This window comes from Leguminivora glycinivorella, chromosome 4 (genome assembly GCF_023078275.1).
Source record: "Leguminivora glycinivorella isolate SPB_JAAS2020 chromosome 4, LegGlyc_1.1, whole genome shotgun sequence".
NCBI lineage: Eukaryota > Metazoa > Arthropoda > Insecta > Lepidoptera > Tortricidae > Leguminivora > Leguminivora glycinivorella.
Genome location: NC_062974.1, coordinates 21085151 through 21106665, shown reverse-complemented (window position 1 = coordinate 21106665; position 21515 = coordinate 21085151). Strand labels below are relative to the sequence as shown.

Below are 21515 nucleotides of genomic sequence, written 5' to 3'. Positions count from 1 at the left end.
TGCTCAGGGACATGTTGACGAAAAGCTTTTTCGTATGGCCCTTCGTCACTCTCCACCACTCCACATTTAGCATCCAAACAAACTGTAGGGGATTATTTTACTTCGATATCTTTAAATTATATATGTGGACTGTATTCGATTAATTTTATAGCTTAACGACACGAACGACACGACAAGAAATTAGGGAATTTAAGATAGGCTGGGTCAATTGTGGGAAGCACTCACCTTGCTCGGCTGTAGGCGACGATGCAGCAGTCGGCGGTGGCTGGCCAGGCTCCTCGAATCTCGGCTCGTCCAGACTTACCTTGAATCCGAGTTACCTTAACCAGCTCAGACACCGAAAATGGAACAGGCGACGTGCTTCTTCAATCGATCAGCCTTCCACAAACTCACACACGATTTTTCACGAGTATATTATATTTTACTTTAATTTCGAAAAGGTTAGCGCGACATGCTCCTCGAGACGACACGGGAAAAGAGTGAAGTGAATCGACGGTTATATTTTTTTTTACTTTTTGGCATAATGTTGCCAGGCGAAATTATTTTTAATATATTTTTAAAGCTACAATCCTTAACATTTTCCGCCCGCCAAAATGCAACGTATTTTCCACAAGTACTGTATGCTAAGGATAAGAAAAAAAAGGAACAATATGGCTTGGGTTAATTCCCTAGTTTAAGTATACATACGTTTAAATATGAAATTTAATCTAAATCTACGATAAAGTTAGTGCTTACAATGATACGATACGATAGTGAATTATTAGATAATTTAATTTTGTAGAGGCAGTGGACACAGTTTAACTACTGGGCGTTTAAGTTCGCCCGATTCTGTGCGGACCGTGACTACTCGACAGATCCCATCGCTCCCTGGATGGAGTTGTACCACCCGGCCAATCTTCCACTTCATGGGGCTACATTGCTCATTGACAATGAGCACGAGCGTCCCGACGATGATGTTTTTCTGGTCATCGAACCACTTGTGGCGTTGCTGCAAGGTGTGCAGGTATTCGACGTGCCACTTGCGCCAGAAATCTTGATGGATCTTTTGGAGCAATTTCCATCTCTGAAGTGGACCTAATTTTGCATCAACCATATTGCTTTCAGGTAATATGGTGAGCGGTTCCAAAGTAAGGAAATGTCCGGGGGTCAAAACCGACAGATCGTTGGGATCGGAGCTAATGGGCGACAATGGCCTCGAGTTCAACATTGCCTCGATTTGAGTCAATATTGTATAAAACTCTTCGAATGTGAGGCGTTGTGATCCTACTACTCGAGAGAGGTGAGTCTTTACTGACTTTACACTGGCTTCCGCTAACCCAGAGAAATGTGGACTGCCAGGTGGGTTAAAAACAAATTTTATTTGTTCGGCACGTGAAGCTTTAGCCATGAAGTCTTGAAGCATGTTAGATGCGCCGACAAAGTTTCGGCCCTGGTCTGAGATCAGCCTGGAACACCGGCCCCTGCGGGAAATAAAACGGCGCAGGGCTGCAAGATAAGCCTCTGTCGTGAGCTCGGAAGCAAGCTCAAGGTGTACTGCCTTGGTAGCAGTGCATACGAAAACGCAAATGTATGATTTAAATGTGCGTAAACCGCGGCCCCGGGCCAAACTAGTATCAAAAGGACCTGCGTAATCTACTGCCGCTGACGAAAATGGTTTGATTTGATTAATCCGAAACGCGGGTAAATTTCCCATTATTGGAGCGGATGCCGCTTTAGGACGAGCCCGAAAACATTTCATGCAGGATGAAACAACAGAGTTTATAGCCCTTTTTGCCGATAGAACCCAGAATTCTTGGGCTAATAAGTTTTGCAATGTTTGCAATCCAGGGTGCATAAAACGGTGATGATAATCCTCTATGATCAGCGTGGTCAACCTATGATCGCGAGGCAATAGTAGTGGATGTTTCACATCGAACGACAGGTCTCCTTTAGAAAGGCGACCGCCCACCCTTAGCAATTCACGGTCGTCCAGAAACGGCGCCAATTTCCGCATGGGTTTCGATAGGGAGTGAGTGGCTTTATCTTTCGATAAACAACGCAATTCCGAAGCAAAGGCTTGCTCCTGAACATGCTTTACTAGAAAAAGAAGAACCTTGGAAATTTCTTCTGGTGACAGATTCAAATCTGTATATCTCGAAGATGACATTTGTAAGTTGTGCATGAACCTAAAACAATAGGCAAGAATGCGCAATATGCGTTGTAGGGACGAAAATCGATTTAATATGTCATCGATCATAGACATATTAGACGCCGTGAGCAAACTATATATCTTTTGCTCGTTCGAAGCGGCTTGATCTGGAAAGATCTCAGATTGTGGCCAAGATTCTTGAGGTTTGGAAAGCCAGGTAGGCCCCGCCCACCATAGCGTATGCTCGATTAAGTCAGCAGGTAACAAGCCGCGGGAGCCGCAGTCCGCAGGATTATCCAAACCAGAAACATGGTGCCACTTTTCAGGAGAAATATTCTCTTGTATGTGCGCAACCCTATTAGCTACAAAGGTTTTCCACTTGGATGAACACGAACGAATCCAAGTCAGCGCGACAGTCGAGTCTGACCAAGCATAGATGTCATCGAAAGTATGAACATCCTTTAAAGCGTCTGTAAACGAGACGACTAAATCCGACAATAAAACAGCAGCTAGCAGCTCGCACCTCGGAATGGAACATTTACGAAGTGGAGCCACCTTGGTTTTAGCGCAACAAAGGCGCACGACAATAGTTCCGTCATTTTGAACGACACGACAATAAATGACAGCACAGTACCCCTTATCCGAGGCGTCACAGTACCCGTGAAGCTGCAACGATACGAAAGATTCAACCATTCTACGGGGAATGGATAACGAATTCATCTTCACCAATTGTGACTTAAATTTACGCCACTCTTGGGCGATGTCAGTAGGAACCTCGTTGTCCCAATCGACACCAGAAACCCATAGGAGTTGAATTAAATATTTTGCGAAAAATACGACAGGCGACAATAGGCCCAGAGGGTCAAAAATACGGGCGATATCCGAGAGGATCGATCGCTTTGTACAACGACAATCATTCAAGGAGGTCTTGAATGTGAAGGTATCTTCCTTGGGAAGCCATGACAGGCCGAGAATTTTTAGCGACAGATCATGAACGTTTTCAAAGTTGTGAAGTTGTTCCGAATATAGTTCTGAACCAGGTAAACCTTTTAGAAACTCGGGGTTATTTGATGTCCATTTGCGCAAATGAAGTTGCGCAGACGATAATATTTCCACCAACTGTTGGCGTAGCACTAACGCATCCTCAACAGAGTCTGCACCTGAGACAATGTCATCGACATATGCATCCCTAGCCAATACTGCAGCACCTTGGGGAGAGCGAGACGAAAACTCCTTTGCTAGCTTGGATATACACCAAAGCGCCTGATAGGGAGCACAGGACACGCCATAGGTCACTGTGAGCAAACGATAATCTTTCACAGGCTCATCAGATGATGGACGCCATAAAATGCGTTGATAGTCGCAGTCCTGTAAAGCGACAAGAAACTGCCGGTACATCTGCTTGATGTCCCCGGTAAACACTACTGCATGCCATCGAAAACGAACCAGCAAATCAAATATATTATTTTGCAATTTTGGGCCTGGCAGCAGCGCACTATTCAAGGACTGCCCCGAAGAGTCTTGGGCGCTAGCCTCAAAAACGCAACGCAGAGGCGTAGTGACGGAGTCTGGCCGCAAAATTCCATGGTGGGGTATGTAATAGAACTGACCCTCAGACGCCACTGGAGGACCAACCTCTTCCATGTGACCACAACTTAAGTAGTCGTCCATGAAATTGACATAAGCTGTCCGAAATTGAGGATTTAATTTAAATTTCCTCTCTAAATTTAAGAGACGCTTGAGAGCTATCTCACGAGAATTTGAAAACCTTGGTTTGTCCTGAGGGTCGACATGAGTTAATGGTACTACCATCCTTCCCTCGGGACTGCGACAATATGAATTTTCCATTTGGTTTTCACACGACAATTCCGATTTCGACAAAACGATATTTTTAGGCAGATCAAAGCCTTCCAACTCCCAGAAGCGCTTGATGCTGTTGTCTAATGAAAGACTCGACACGAGAAAACACCTCTCCATATCACCTCCGGACCCCTTAGAACAACGAGAACGAGAAGTGTTAATGTCTCTAGGGCACTCACCCATCACCAACCAGCCAAACACCGTGCGGACGGCTATGGGCTCATCTGGGTTGCCCTTGACAACACCAGACTGTAATGCCGCAGCAAAAAGGTTGACACTAACCAACATGTCTATTGGTCCAGACTTATGAAAATATGGATCAGCGAGATCTAAATCCTTTAGATGCATCCAGGACGACACATTAAGTGGCTCCAGTGGCATATCAGGGCAGATCTTAGGAAGCACATACGCTTCAAACGAAAATGTGCAAGATGAGTCCCCATTTGCCGGGACTATCTCACAATCGACAATTCCAAAAGTGTCCGTTGACGCTAGACCGACACCGTTCACCGATGGTGAGTTAACTTTAATTGGTATTCCTAGTTTTCGAGCGCACTCTAATGTAACAAAATTACATGCGGAAGCATTATCCAATAGCATACGAATTGGTACTAAATGGTTATATTTATTTTTTATCATTACAATAGCCGTCGAGAACAGGCTTGGTGCATTTGCATTATGGACAGTCAATGTCACTTGAGTTTGCCGAGTGGACGGTTCCAACTCCTTATCAAAGTGCAATAATGTATGGTGTCTATGCTTACAAACGCCACAAGACACCGAGGACTTGCAATTCTTAACTGAATGGGATGGCCTACAACACATTATACAGAGTTTCTTTTCTTTAACTTGGGCAAACCTATCCATTGGCCGCAATTCCAAAAATTTTGGACAATGCTCAAATGTGTGCCCTGGTGCGTAGCACATAACACAGTCACTCACATTATTCACTGGAGGAACAAGAAATGAAGACTTAACTTTATTAAGCATGGGCTTGTTCGACACCGGTTTACTACTAACTGTTAACGACTTACCAATACTGTTCTCTAATGCTTGGCTCCGCTTTTCGATAAACGACATTAATTCTTCATAACTAGGAATCTCCGTGGTTGAATTAAGTTGAAGCTCAAAGGCTTCTTTTGTACTAGCGTCCAATTTAGACCACAATGAATGGAATAGCATAAAATTCCTGTCGGGTAATTTATACTTTGACAAAATTTCAATATTTTCTTTAAAAGTTCGACAAATTCTCACTAATTCAGAAGGACTTTTAGATCTTGCCACCTCACAGTTTAATATTTTTTCATAAAACAGACTAGCAATTATTCTTTTTTTATCAAAATGCTCCTTAAGTGTGTTGTACGCGATCATGTAATTTTCGTCACACAATGGGTAATTTTTTATCAAATCGAAGGCATACCCGGTCACACTTGATAACAAATAGTGAAGCTTTTCAACTGCAGGTATACTTTTCCTATGAACTAGTGAGTCGAAAATCTGAATAAACGATACCCAATTTTCAATTTTAGAGTCAAAGGGAACTATAGTTATTTTAGGCAATTTAGCACTTGAAGTCGTATTTTCATTTGTCTTTAACACGGTGGGTCCTGTTTCCGATAAACGTATTTTTATAGATTTTACCATTTTTTCGAACTGCGCCGATATTTCCAGCTCGCTTTTACGGTCACCAGCTGCAGTCGCCGTCAACAAATCAACTTGAAAGGCGTGAAATTCCTCTTCCAGCCTGATCACGTCACTCAAACAATAACCTTTTAAGTCGCAACTGCTATGAATAAACTCCATCCGCACAAAGGCGTAATCCCGCCCTACACGGTTTTTATCAAAACTTTCCGTTGCCATGTTACTCTAGTAAACTATTTAATATAAATTTAATTTATGTAAGGAATCAATTGAGGTTATGTTTACTTTTCACTTTGACACAACAGCGATGACAGTTATGGTTGCGTTCAGAAATTCACTAAATCGAAACTCGAAACAAATTTTAGTCTATGCACAGTATGAACACGCACCTTCTTAACTAATGGAAAAACGCCCAAGCCAAGTGTTTCTAATCTTACCCTCCAATGTTTTTATGATTTCACAACGAACAATTTAACTAATAATGAAAGGGTTTTAAATCGAAAATTAACCACGGTCACTTTACAATTATCCGGTCGAGGGAACAAAAAATGTAGGGGATTATTTTACTTCGATATCTTTAAATTATATATGTGGACTGTATTCGATTAATTTTATAGCTTAACGACACGAACGACACGACAAGAAATTAGGGAATTTAAGATAGGCTGGGTCAATTGTGGGAAGCACTCACCTTGCTCGGCTGTAGGCGACGATGCAGCAGTCGGCGGTGGCTGGCCAGGCTCCTCGAATCTCGGCTCGTCCAGACTTACCTTGAATCCGAGTTACCTTAACCAGCTCAGACACCGAAAATGGAACAGGCGACGTGCTTCTTCAATCGATCAGCCTTCCACAAACTCACACACGATTTTTCACGAGTATATTATATTTTACTTTAATTTCGAAAAGGTTAGCGCGACATGCTCCTCGAGACGACACGGGAAAAGAGTGAAGTGAATCGACGGTTATATTTTTTTTTACTTTTTGGCATAATGTTGCCAGGCGAAATTATTTTTAATATATTTTTAAAGCTACAATCCTTAACACAAACAATAGCACAGATTTGCCTACAGATTCGTAGACGAAAAGTGTGACCATGTAAGGCAAAGAACATAAGTATTAAATTAATTTTTGATTGTAAATCAGACCGAATTGCAATCCCCTGTTGAGCGACGTTCAAATGTAGGCATAAATTTAAATGTTTTGCACTATTTTAACATATTGAGTTACATTACCGGGGACCCGGTACCGGATCCGGCGAATTTTACCGGATCCGGTAGCATGAAAAAAGCTCCGGATTCGGCCGGATTACCGGATCCGCCGGACAGGATTGCAATACCTAATCACGATATACATTATAATAAGTGTGTACTGTGTACTTTACTTACATATCTAATATATCTATAGAAAAGTCAGTGGAAAGGAAAGTACAATGACCTAAAGAATTGATTTTTCCACATTGTTTCCAAAGTAAGCTGAAGAATGAATTAATAAAGCGTTGTGACTGTTGTGTGAAGAACAGTGTTTTTAGAGTATTAATAAGTTATAAGACCATAAGGTGATGTATAAACACAGCACTTTCATTATACTTACAGAAAATTTTGTAAGCAGGTAATATGAGAGTAAAAATAATATAAAACCAACCAAGAGGGTCTGCACCGATGCGTAACAAATAATAATACCAACATCACCTGCGTATGTATGAACACGTATGAATGAGTTCTTGCTCTCGGCATTTTGAATCAGCTTATATTTTACATAGGGAGTGCAAACTAGGTTTACCGGTAATATTGCCAAATTTGGGTCCGGTAAATTATCGGTAAATTTATTCCAAACTCGGTTTTTTACCGAAATTTGAATTTACTTAAAATTTGACTACAAAAAGCACTTTTGACGTAATAACTTAAATAAACACTTATTTACTTCTGGTAAACACTCTATTTAGCATGAATTAGTTTTTCTCCACGAAAAAGTTTATTTTTGTGTCATTGCTATGGTATATTAAGTATTGAAAGCATGTCTGTTAACTTATATTATGGTTATCTTACCGATTGTAATACAGCGATAGTCAATCCGTGTGAGAGGGATGAATGGTTAGCGTTTCATAAACGTACCTACGTCTGGCAATTTTGAGTCATATGGAGAGTCATGAGAGGAGTACCAGTCATGAGAGCTCGCGGCGGCTAGAGTCCGTATATTCCTGCCTGCACTGTGTGTAGCTGCATTGTCGGTTCCAAGACAAAAAATCTGATTAATTCTATAAAACCAACAATTGTGCAATGTGGACGATCACTATTCACAGTTGGTTTCATAAACTCCAAATTTAAACCCCGAATGAAGGATAAAACCATTGATTCACCGTTTGTTATATAAATAATTGATTATTTTCAAAGATAAGTCCTCCGTCTCTTCGCATCGGTATCTTCATTGCTGAGGGTCGTGAAGTCTCAATAGAGTCAATTTTCTTCTGACTTTCTGTACCGGTTCTTAGGATCAAGTTGTGCGACCTAAAGTTGGGTGTAAGTAGAGGGTGGAACGGATCTATCTGCCCATCTTGTTGGATACGACCTCTGTATAGTTTGCCATCAACCGTGCCAGTAATGATTAGTAGTTCAAGGTTGTGGCCGTCTTTCCTCGCTACTGGCCGAAAATCTCCAAAAGTCTACGTAAACAGATGGTTGATAATCTGTTCTTGATTTTCAATTCGCGTAAGATAGACACATTTATTTTGTACGGAAGGAAATCCAGGGTATTTGCAAAATCTTCATCCAGCACCATATCTCGAAAGCGTCAATGTGGTTGCGGTCAGCCATTTTCAGACTCGAATTTCAGATCCGTAGCTGAAAGTGGAGAAGACTAGAGCATAGACCAATCTGGTTTCGGTTTTTCTATAGATATGCGGTTCGGAGGAAGCAAGCATTATGGATATAATCCTTGTATCTGGGACACTTTTGGCCATTCCTATGCATTTTCTGATTTCTTCTTCAGAAGAATCGGTATTGTCGTTGTTTGCGCCAAAGTATATGAAGTCATCTACTGGCCCAAGAGCACCTGTGTGTTGTAACTATGAGCTTCGTTTTTACTGTGGTTAATGTTGAGATCCGTTTCCAGACTGATGCCTTCCATTTTACTTGTGATGTCAACTATTTTCACTTAATTGGCGGCAAGAAAAGTGGTGTTGTCTGCGTATCGAAGATTCGTTATTTTGATGCCCACCAATGATGATTACTCCCTCTCAATTTCATCAGGCTCTTCTGATGATATATTCACCGTAGGAATTGAAAAGGGCAGGTGACGGGATGCAACCTTGTCAACAACTTTTCCAAAAGGAAAAGGGCTCGGTTTTCTCTGCAGTCAATCAAAAGACGCAGTCAAAGGCTTTGAAATAGTCGATGCAGCAGAGAATCATCAAAGTGCTGAATTCGTAAGCCGTCTTTATCAATTGACATTTAGGATCTGTTCGCAGGTAGGTACTGTTGCCCTTGACGATACCTGCCTGTTGTTGCAGAATCTGCCAGACTAGGATATGACATAACCTACTGTGTTACAGCACTTTGCTGGCATGAGATACATAATCAGGGTCCTGTTGTTGCCACATAAGAATACAATAACAAATTCCTTTGCACAATTAAAACTGATATTTTCATTAATCTGTGATGATTTTGATTTCTAGTGTCTTAGATGATTTAATTGAAGATGATTGCCAATTGTAAGACATAGTATCTAAAATTTATTTATTTTTGTAACAAAGACCCTGCTTTTTAAAAATTTTATTCATAATATTATTTGTCTTTTGGAAGTTGGAAGTGTTAGGTTGAAAAAGACTATTAAAAAACGACTTAACTGTCGATTTTGACGGAAAATATTGATTTTTCATTAAATAAAATAAAAACCGGTAAATTACCGGTTTACCGGTTTTGGCGAAGCTTGTCGGTAAATTACCGGTTTTGAAAAACGACCGGTAATTGCATTCCCTAATTTTACATAAAACGGATCTAATGCCTATTTACTCATCGTGAAAGTGAGTAGGTGCAAATGCACAACTTGCACAAATTTCTTCTTGTGCCTGGTTTTCATCATTGGGTCAGTGAATGTCCACTTACCTGTCTTCCATCTACCATGAGAACCAAAGCCAGCCATGTTGATAAAGCGTAAAGCGTCACTGCATTTTAGTTTAATCAAGGGATCAAGGGTTTACACATCCTCGCTCTCAATGTCCAGGTTTATGAACCATACAGGAATATAGAAAAGTCCAGAATTGACTCGGTTGGTAGTTGCTTTGTTGATCCTTCTGTTCCTCCTGATATTCTTTTAACCTCAGAATTTGGTATCCGATATGCTCTTCTAATCAGTCACCCCTCGCTCACGAGTCACGATCATCGTCACAACTCCGAGGTAAATGTAATCCCGTACAGTAGGTTGGTATCCAGTTCTGAGTGTTCTAATTGTTCTCCAGTTTGAATTATCGGGCCTGTCGTTTGCAGTTCGGTTTTAACTTAGAGAATAAATAGAGGTATTTTACCTGATGCCACATCTCCTCAAGTTTTCTCAAAATAATTCTCATGTTGAATTTGAGAAATAATAAAGCTTGACTGACGACTTCATGTCTGGTTCCTGATTCCAACCAGTGCAGGTATTTAGTTTGGCAACGCATCAGGTCAGTCAGCATATAGCGAAGAGCTTTTTAATTAGTTAATACCGAGGTCATCTTATAGGAGAGGAAGGACCGAGATACGATTCTTGTGTTGAAATGGATTACGTCCCTAATATTTGCGTGCTCGACATACAAATGTATTTTTCCCCTCACTAGCTCGGAAACACGTGTTTTGTCCTTTAATACCAGCGAGTAAAAACGCATTTTATCCACTAGTGGGTAAAGTAATTTGACCTTGAATAAAGTCAAATTAACTGCTTTAAAATTGATAAAAGTAGGTGAAGCTAGTAATAAAGATGATTTACCACCTGTGGAACTACTAGAAGCAGTGATAAACGCATTTTTTGCGTTTTAGTTTCCTCGCTATAGTGAGGGGAAAAGTTTTGTGTTACACTCGGGCGCAAATGTATTTTACTTCTCGTGTGTTAAAAAACTCGCAAGTTCAGGATTCTATTCTCGAACCACTCGCTTCGCTCGTGGTTCAACTATAGAATCCTTTCACATGCTCGTTTTTCAATTCCACACTCGTCGTTAAAATACAACTTTGCCCCCTTGTATAACAAATAACTATTATTACCGAAACGTCCAGCACAGGGACCCTTTTTTTAAGCATCCTTCGATCTCCTTACGAGATCGTATTTTTCTTCACGTTTTTTTAACCCCCGACGGCCCCGACGCAAAAACGAAGGGGTGTTATTAGTTTGACGTGTCTGTCGTCTGTCTGTCCTTCTGTCTGTCTGTCTGTCCGTTTGTCTGTCTGTGGCATCGTAGCCCCGAACGGATGAACCGATTTGGATTTAGTTTTTTTTGTCTGAATGCTGAGTTAGTCGGGAGTGTTCTTAGCCATGTTTAATGAAAATCGGTCCACTATGTCGCGGTCGGGGGTTTTTTCAAATTTTTTTTAGTAAGTTTAGCCGATGAACGATCTTTGGGATGTATTTTATTGCAGACATATGTTTTCATCATTACTATATTAATTTACTAGTCAAGAGTCGAAACAATAATGTTTCTCCTTGCTTTTGTCACCCACTAAAAGTATTTGTTTATCTTCTTTTGCATCATTCCTCGTACAATTGTTTGTTATCGACGTGGTTAAAATACAAGCCTGACTATTGTTAGATATACTGGATATACATACATAATTACATAGTTTTTGTATGCATAGAGAAATGAGTGAAATATCTTTATAGGTAAAAAATTACCTAAATACCTAGATTTGGTATTAGTAACGTCGTTTTTTTAGGTAACTTATATAAGTATTACGAATTCATCGGGATTGGATCACATAATATTCGAATATGATATGAAACATTAGGAAACATGACATTTATTAATTGGACTTGATTAGCAAAATGGAAGTCGTCACGTCAAGACCACGTGCGTTTTGTTTTGGACAGAAGACCGGATTTTATACAAAGTTTCACATAGAATGTATCAATTATTTAGCTCTTGTTAAAACATATCTACTGTTTACATTGTTAAAAATATATAACAGTATATTATTTTACATACGTATAAGTTTACGTATTGAATATCGTTATGTTGGTTACTTTTGTCTAATAAGAATCCTAGCAGCAAAGTTCGTTTATCGGATTTTCGAGGACGATGCCCTAATTCGAGGCGGTACTCGATTCCTTTGTGCGTTACTACTGTTACTAGTTAACTAATAAATAAAGTACATTTTTACTGGGTTATCTAAACGTTCCATAATTGATCACATGAGCCCTCCTATTGTTTGTTTTATGAAAAAGCTAAAGTACCTAATACTTCTGTTAATTCTAACAATTGAGTAGCGATTGGTATTTAGTACCTATTCTATTCCAAATCAAGGACGATTATAAAGGACCAGCAGAGTCCATATTAAATACCGTACCCCGTTGGCAGCCGTAAATTTATGTCACTAGATGTCACTAAGAGTGTCATTTGAATAAAAATGTCGTTTTTTTTTTAAATACGCACGCGGTAGTTCAACGGCATTACAAGTGATACAGTGAAAAGTATATAGATGACGCTAGGGGCCCGTGTCATGTTTCAGTCCCTGTTTATTGCCATCGTTCTTATTTTGAATTATGACAATCATGCAAAAGAGTACCATACTGTCAAATTTTCTATCTCTTTCATTTTGAGCGTGACGTCAATGATTAGTAATATTACTTTCAATATATTTAAAATTTAGATTTTAATGAGGCCATTTCGAACGGTGTTTATGATAGATATCATGTTGACAATCAATCTCCTGACCGTCTCGCTCATACCAATCCTATCCTATATTTGAACGAGTGCGACCGAAACAGTTGAGTATTATTGAAGATTTTTGAATGTCTAAAATCTTATTGGGAGTTGTCGAAAACCCGCTTTTTCCATAAAGTGTTGGCGCGACGTCAAGTGGGTGATAGGCGTACGAGCAAGTACGCGTTGGATGGTCGACTACTATGCGCAGCGGTTTTTACGCGTACTTACGGTGACACACAATCGAAAAAGGTCGTCGAGCCATAAGTACGCATACCTGCTCGTATCGTACGTTTATCACCCACTTCAGTTCAGACTGTGTTTCGATCGGCGTTTAGCGACAATGATTATCAGCTCGGCTTCATGGCTTTACGAACCTTAGCTCGGACCATCGAATATGAAACTTATAAACTTCTTTATACACAAGGGTATTAAAGAAGTTTATAACCAGGTGCTCCATGACACCATTGCACCAATCTGTCGCCAGCACCGCTACACTTCAACGGCCAAGTCACACAACATCCATACTAATATTATAAATGAGAAAGTGTGTGTGTCTGTTTGTTTGTCCATCTTTCACGGCAAAACGGAGCGACGTATTGACGTGATTTTTTAAGTGGAGATAGTTGAAGGGATGGAAAGTGACATAGGCTACTTTTTGTCTCTTTTTATATCCCCCCACTTCCTTAGAATGGAGGATGGAAGTTTGTGGAGAGATTTTCGAATTTCACGCGAGCGAAGCCGCGGGCAAAGGCTAGTTAACTATAATAATAAAGAAATCGCAGTAAGGAACTTTATGTAGATTTCATTACTTTTTAGAGATAAACAAGCAGCTCCATCAAGACGGCTATTTTGAACAGACTGTTTTTGGTGGGATATACATAGGCATAGGTATATAACACTAACAAGGTATCTATTGTCTTAGTCCGTTTTCACATTATCCGATCCGATATCGGATGTCGGAAGGATTTAAATGGGAAAAATCCAAGATAGCGCCTGTAATGTATGGGGTATCAGTCCTACATCCGATATCGGATCGGATAATGTGAAAACGCATTTAGTCTCATTAATTATTACTTATGTCAGAGTTTCACTAATTATTTCCTTTTATTCATTTATTATCTCAGTTTAGGTTTATACGAGTACCAAACGAGTAGTATACGAGTAGAAAATATATTACCAAAACAATACAAACTATCATTAATTTATTATAAAAACGTAAAACGTAATCCAAAGTGTCACACCTGGCGGCCTAACTATCCGCGTTGTCTCCAAGACGAAGCCTGACCGACGAAGCTAGCAAGTCTCTCTACATGTTAGCTGAAATACTGTCAAACCATTCACTGTGATTACTCAGATTATTATAAGCAAAATGATTATCGAATGAACTTTCTGGACAATTGAGATGCATGGGCGCAGTCGAAACCAGCTCGCCTCTTCAGCCGTGTCCCGTTGAAAATCGGAAAGATTCTTTTCCTTAGCACATTTAATGTTTACAAATTGGATTCGCCTTCTGTCACCTAAACTGGTAATTTTATGTATGAGGTCATTGGTCATACAATTATTAATTTATACAGTTATTAATTCTGTATCTCTACTCGCATTGCTGCTGCGATTCTAAAATATTTAATATCCATATTATGAATATTCAATAAAGCATACAATGACATTTGTGATGTGACATGGATGTCACATCTGTTGGCACAATGATTGCGTTTTGTTGAACGTATTTGAGCTCAACATATAGGTTTATTATCACTAAGTATATTATATTAATGAACAACGAAACGGATGTGACATTTTCCTAGTCCACCAACGTCATCTAGTAATTTTATTTGGAAATAATTAGACAACATGCGAACAAACTTAGCCAGCGAAGCGATCACAACTACGTCGAGGCCGACAAAAAAATATAATTTGTAAAAATTGTGTTTTGAGCCAATATTTTGATATTAAAATAAAGTTTTTTGATAGTTATTCATAGTATAATATAAAAACAAGTAAAAATATGTGTGAAAATATGTTTTTTTCCACTCCCGGGTTACGAAACAACGCCATCTAGTTTTAAAGCAAAAACTAAGCTTTTTTGAGGGGTACGCTTTTTTGTATGGGCTATATCAGTCTAGTATTAAATGGTCCTTGTTCCAAATGAATTAAAATCCACTAAATAGAATTCAACGAGCATAACGTAACAATTAGTTTTTTTTTAATGTACCTACAACACCTAGAAATATTGATTGGCAGATTATTTCAATTGTCAAAAATTAAAAAAAAAAAACAGTAAGTACCAAGGTGAAGGTACCTAATTAATTATCTGTCAGGTTCACATTGTTAAAAAAAATCTGAATTTGTTCTAATACAATTTGTCAATTTCACTTAGCTTTTGAGCTAACTACTAAAATTATGGAAAATCTTTCTTTTCTTACGAGGTAAGCATGAGTCATTAAGCTATGTTTTTTTTTTGTTATCGTTATCTCAATTTATCAACAACCTGCCTTGATTTTGTTTCCTGAGCTTTTTTATTTAAAGCCAGTCAGTCACTGGGTATCATTATTCAAAATAGACTCACCAACTGCGGAGTCCAGCGCGAAGCAGCTGCTGCGAGACTTCACCACCGCACCAGGAGATGGACCATCAGGCCACTCTATTCGCTCCTCCATAGCTTTAGAGGCACTTCTCTTAAATTGCTCCAAGAAACTGTCTATTTGCGTCTCAATGCTCGTCGGAGAATTAGCCATCGTTACCACCGAAACACCGAAAACAAACACAACAGCACAATCCTTCCCTTTACGGAATTTTAAGCATTTTGGGCCGAAATTTGTTTCCGACCACCATAAATAAATAAAGATGCGTCAGTATAATTCGCATTGCATAATTTTCTCGTCATCTTTAAACCGAATTCGTTCATCGACCCGGGTTTACGACCGATGACATCAAAAAGACCGCGGACCATGAAAGAAACTAGCGCATTGGGTACCGAAGTGATTTTACTACGGATACCGTTATGATATAGTTATATGTATATTGTGTGATGTCGAAAATAAAGCGACACCCACCGACATCTATCGATCCCTCGGAACAGCTGATGAGCGCCAGTGCTGCCAGAGTTAAATTACCAATCGTCGTTACTTTAGTGTCGTTCTCTAAAACTTCTTAATTTTATCATAATTTTCTGCTAATAAGATTATTGCTCGAGTTATATTATATGTTGATCTGCTTATCATAGCTTATTTTAATTATTTGCTGGCTCTGTTCGCTTAATTTTCCTTGCTGTAAACATTGCTCCAAGCAGGGATCGGAACCCGTTCCCAAATACCATTTGATATCGTTCTTAAACCGTTACCTATAAATTTTGTTCAATGGGAACAAAATAATTTCGGTTACGGTTCTTATATCGTTCCCTAAACGAACGGTTCATTATAAATTTTGTTCAGTGGGAACAAAATAATTTCGGTTTCGGTTCTTATTTCGTTCCCTCAAAGAACAGTTCCTTACAGTAACGTTTAAATGAACGAACAGAATTTTAGCGTTCCTAAAACCAATATTATTTCGTTCCGAGCCGCGCGGGAGTAGGTATAGCGACTGTAGCGAGCGCCAGAGCCGAACGTTTTCGCCGACGCACGAGCCGCCTTTCGCTGTCTCTTTTTCACACAAAGTTCATGTATATTTCTGTTTCGGTTAGCCGGCCGGCCGCGGCCGGCAATGAAGGTGAAGGTAGGTTGTTTGTTTTGTTTACTTCATTTACTTGAGTTGCAACTTTCGGCGTATAAACAGCGAACGTGCAGTGATAGTGTATGCTTGATATTGAAACTATTAGGATAGGAAGAAACAGCATAGAATATACACCATGTATAAAGGGCGGCAAATTTTAAAATTGTAGGGCTCACCGGCCAATTGTCTTCATAAAACCTGTCTACTTAAAGTTTCACGTTAACGGAATCATTAAAGGATTAAGACGATACAGGAGGCAAGCACGAATTCAGATTTTTAGGTCTTTATCGCCGTCGCGTTGACGGGGGCGGAACCCACAGAGAGGCCCTGTATAGTAAAGTTGTGTGTGCGCGTGGCGCACGCACACAGACGCGTACGCCGGCGGCGCAAGTACTCGCGCTCGAGCTGACCGGCGCCCGCAATCGCTCTCTATAGTCTCTATCTATATTTTTCTAGTTTTGGACTTCTGATTTGCGTATAGTTTTGGACTCCGTGAAGTATACTCGTACTGATTTGAATAGAATGCAAATTTGTCATATTTTAGGTATTCTAAATATTATTCCTTACCTTATACATAATGTAATTATCTTAAAAGGAATCATGATACCGAAATAAAGTTATTCGGTATGTAAAAAACTAAAGCCTTTTCGATGTCAAAAAGAAAGTTTAAAATAATTTTGTGATAAAGTAAATATTTTCTGAAAGGATTGGGTTATACCTAGGGATTGCAATAATATAAAATCCGGATTTTCGGATTATTTTTAGGGCAAAATCCGAACTCCGGATTAAATCCGGATTTTTTTAGTAACTAAAGCCTGACAAGTTTTTATTTGACCCTGGAAGAGTGTCGCTACAAATCGTTTTCATATGGCAATAATGTGCCGACGTCATGTATAATCGGGACAGCGAGTACTGGGTTTCGTTTCGCGTTAATATTTGTAGAAAATTAAAGCATGGTTTTAGAGAATGACAATTTAATAAGCTAGGTTTGAAGACTTGCTACTTCCACACAGCCTAAAATTCATGAAGCTTGTGCCTGTATCGAAGTCGTCGATGTTTATTTTCTTCTTACGTGGGACCTTGTTTTGTACTGGTGGCGATGATGAAACGGCCTCCTTATTTCTTTAAATATTTTTCACGGCAGAGCTAAATACAGACACCATAAATAAGAACAAAAAATATATTAAGCTAAATCGAAACCAACTAATCATTGCATGAGAACATTATTAGGGTGCCCGCCCCCTACACGTAAAGTGGGGAGAGATTTTTTTTTCATTTCAACCCTGACGTGTGATATACCTATTGTTGGATAGGTATTAAAAAATGAATAGGGGTTTACTACTAACATTTTTTGATATTGTTAATTTTTTCGGAAATAATCGCTCGGAAATGTATGGGACATTTCAGAGGTAAACTTTTGTATGGGCTTTGTCAGTCCCGGTATCTATCGTCCTTGATATTAGGCAAGTCAATGTGCACCTCTAACGACTCTTACGCAGTGGCCATTGAGGCCAATCAATTAAAGGTGAGGAAACAGTCTCAGCTGTTGCCATTAGATTTGGTGAAAATAACATTGATCGCGTTGGATATGGTAAGTATGGTTAAGAAACTAAAGCCTGACCAGAAATATAAATAACTATTGTCAGGCAGGAGTGCGCTGTTATTCTGATGTATGGAGTGACAGTTCAGTATAGTATGATGACTATGAAGAAAATAGTTTTAATGAAATTCCGCTACATGGCGCGTAGTCATATATTTCTGGTCATGCTTTACATGTGTATAAAATAAAACAAAACTTATGAATCTTATGATATAATCTTTCCAGTAATTGCCTATGGGAAAATAACATTGTAGTTACCACTGGTAACAACTTAGTGGTAACTCTGACTAGTGGAATAACCCTTATTTTATAACGATATTTCACTAACGAATGTACCAAAATATGATTGACTTTTACACTGAAGCTATAATTATGATAGAGTACACATAATCTTGATACACATTTAATAATATTTTTCTATTTTATTTTCGAGATCTTCTAAACAAGCCCGTAAATTCTCTTCGGGAACTTGTTCTAACTTTTTTCTTATAACGACTGCAACTATATTACGCTTGCATGAACAAGGGCACATCGCGTCCGGTTCCGGTTCACTATAAATGGATTGCATGGGTTGTGCTCTCTCAAGGACTGCATCTTGGTCCTTAAAAACATTTAAAAACATATCACTATTACAAATTCACACAGATTAAGTAACACACATATTTATACAAATTAGTGCAGATTATATTTTATACAGCTTTCTCACACTATAAGCACTTACATCCAACTCAAGGTCATCAGAATCGCTTGGATATGGGGTAGTTTTTTCTCTATATATATTTTTTTGAAGGCTAGATCTTCATCATCTATGTCAAAGCTTTTATCTGCAATAAAAATATCTTATTTATTTTGCATAATGTACTTACATTTCTAGAAAATTATTACAATAAGTTACAAGCTTTTGAGAATTGGGCCCTTGGTGTATCTACATGGAATACACAACTGTAGTTGGCGAGTGTATTAGTGTCTACACTGTCTACAGACGACCAAACCGACCAAGGTCCAACAAGTACGGGATTGTAAGAGCGGGAGAGCTACGTCAACCGGGGTGGCTTTAGGAAAATTTGGGGTTACTTTGATGGTATTTGAACGGCTTTAAAATTAACATCATTCATTATTTACTGAAACTGTTCATGTAATTAGTAGATAGATAATAGATCAATAAATATTCTTGTAAATCTACCATAGAAAATCGCGAATTTACTTACAGTATGACTTTAAAACTAAATTTTCAAAGTCACCCCTGCGTTTTAAAGCCACCCCGGTTGACCGTATAAGGCTTTCTCATTTTTTTACAAATAACTGCGTCCCTAATTGACATATGTCGGTACGGTCGCCTGTAAGTACCTACTTTAGGAGTGACACCGAATAGGGCTTGTATTGTAATCCGGATATATCCGCTGATTTTGAAATTCGGATAATTTGCACGTTAAAATCCGGATAAAACGAATAATTCGAATATTGTGAATGACAGAAATACCATTGCAATTTTTAAGAAGCTCATTTGGAAAACAAATTTTAAAGTAAAATTAACACATTTACGATATTAAAGCGATTTATATCAAAAATTACTCCTTGAGTGGCACTACTACCTTATTTAATAATAGTCATACTAGTTATGAAAAGAAAGCTGCACTTTTGGATGGAAGCAAGTCGCTTTGCATGGTGATAGTAGACATCATAGTAAACGATTTTTTCCGAGGATATCGAAATTTCATCCCTTAAGAAGCCGAGCGTAGCGAGGTGTTTTATGAAAATGAAAAAAATTCTATCTTTTTATTGTATCGTCCGATTTTGACAAAACGTATCTCAAATGAAAGGTATTAATTTGTGTAATTAAAAAAAAATACAAAGAAAAAAATTTAAAATAAAAGTAAGAAAAAATAAAAAAGTAAATTTCCGTCTCGCACTGAATAACTTCAAAGAATGACAGACAAAATGTACAATGTCGATATACAAGTTTTTTTTTTAATCGAAGACAGATAAATTTTTAGTTGAAAACTGAAGACCGCATCGAAATCAGATCAGCATTTTTTAAGATACAAGTTGCCAAAGTTGGGAAAGATCGCTTTATATGGCCACTTTGAAATTCCTTTGCCAGAAAGTCAGAAATAATATGTTTTTCGGACACAGAAAAATACATAGTAACAGTACACATCAAAATAAAATTAAAAATTCCGAGGATATTATAATTTCATCCCTTAGAACGACGAGCGTAGCGAGGTCGGTTACGAAAACCGAAAAAAAAATCTCATTTTTTTGTACGTCGTCCGATTTTGACAAAACATGTTTCATTTGAAAGGTATTACTTTATGTAACTTAAAAAAAATATTGAAAAAAATTGGAAAAAAAATGTAAGATTTAAAAAAAAAAACCTTAATTTTCGTATCACACTGAATAACCGCAAAAAACGGTAGACACGGTGTATAATTTCGATATATGATTTTTTTAAATTAAAGACAAATAAATGTATGATTATAAACTAAAAACCGAATCGAAATCGAATCAGTAGTTTTTAAGATGCAATTTGTCAAAGTTGGCTTAGTTTGTTTATATGGTCGCTTATAAATTCCTTAGCCAGAAAGTCAGAAACATTATATTTTTCTCACAGTTAAAAGTATGCATAGGTAATAGACATCATAATAAACAATTTTTTACGAGGATATAAAAAATTCATCCCTTGGAAAGCCGAGCGTAGCGATGTCTGTTACGAAAAACAAAAAAAAGGCAGTTTTTTTTATTGGATCGTCTTTGTAAGGGTTTCTAAGGGATGAAATTTTTATATCCTTGTAAAAAAATGTTTATAATGATGTCTATTACCTATGCATACTTTTAACTGTAAGAAAAATATAATGTTTCTGACTTTCTGGCTAAGGAATTTATATTATAACTATTATAAGCGACCATATAAACAAACTAAGCCAACTTTGACAACTTGCATCTTAAAAACTACTGATTCGATTTCGATTCGGTTTTTAGTTTATAATCATGCATTTATTTGTCTTTAATTTAAAAAAATCATATATCGAAATTATACACCGTGTCTACCGTTTTTTGCGGTTATTCAGTGTGATACGAAAATTAAGGTTTTTTTTTTTTAAATCTTACATTTTTTTCCAATTTTTTTCAATATTTTTTTTAAGTTACATAAAGTAATACCTTTCAAATGAAACATGTTTTGTCAAAATCGGACGACGTACAAAAAAATGAGATTTTTTTTTTCGGTTTTCGTAACCGACTCGCTACGCTCGTCGTTCTAAGGGATGAAATTATAATATCCTCGGAATTTTTAATTTTAGTTTGATGTGTACTGTTACTATGTATTTTTCTGTGTCAGAAAAACATGTTATTTCTGACTTTCTGGCAAAGGAATTTCAAAGTGGCCATATAAAGCGATCTTTCCCAACTTTGGCAACTTGTATCTTAAAAAATGCTGATCTGATTTCGATGCGGTCTTCAGTTTTCAACTAAAAATTTATCTGTCTTCGATTAAAAAAACTTGTATATCGACATTGTACATTTTGTCTGTCATTCTTTGAAGTTATTCAGTGCGAGACGGAAATTTACTTTTTTTTTTTTTTCTTACTTTTCTTTTAAATTTTTTTCTTTGTATTTTTTTTAAATTACACAAATTAATACCTTTCATTTGAGATACGTTTTGTCAAAATCAGACGATACAATAAAAAGATAGAATT

The 21515-nt window shown here is 38.0% G+C and overlaps 2 protein-coding genes across 6 annotated transcripts in view; both read right to left on the bottom strand.

Moving 5' to 3' along the window:
* The window catches only part of LOC125225514 (guanine nucleotide exchange factor DBS-like), a 180343-nt gene extending 164745 nt beyond the window's left edge, over positions 1-15598 (bottom strand). For 2 of the 4 annotated variants that reach the window (XR_007176992.1, XM_048129269.1), the window contains exon 1: positions 15079-15598. Coding sequence is in view for 3 of the 4 variants with exons in the window: in XM_048129269.1 (XP_047985226.1) it covers positions 15079-15247 (169 nt within the window). In the remaining variant the exon portion in view is untranslated. The remainder of the gene's footprint in view (positions 1-15078) is intronic. The other 2 variants (XM_048129263.1, XM_048129262.1) reach the window with 2 other exon arrangements.
* On the bottom strand, positions 535-4741 carry LOC125225512. 2 transcript variants are annotated; one of them, XM_048129260.1, is made up of 2 exons: positions 1717-4741; positions 535-1131 (listed from the first exon to the last, which is right to left on the bottom strand). In XM_048129260.1, exons 1-2 carry the CDS (start codon positions 4625-4627, stop codon positions 770-772), a joined length of 3273 nt encoding a protein of 1090 aa, XP_047985217.1. In that variant the 5' UTR covers positions 4628-4741; the 3' UTR covers positions 535-769. The 2 variants fall into 2 exon arrangements, with proteins under 2 accessions (XP_047985217.1, XP_047985218.1); XM_048129261.1 differs by lacking the exon at positions 535-1131 and having other exon boundaries at positions 2159-2257; positions 3103-4741.
* Positions 15599-21515: the final 5917 nt, after the last annotated feature.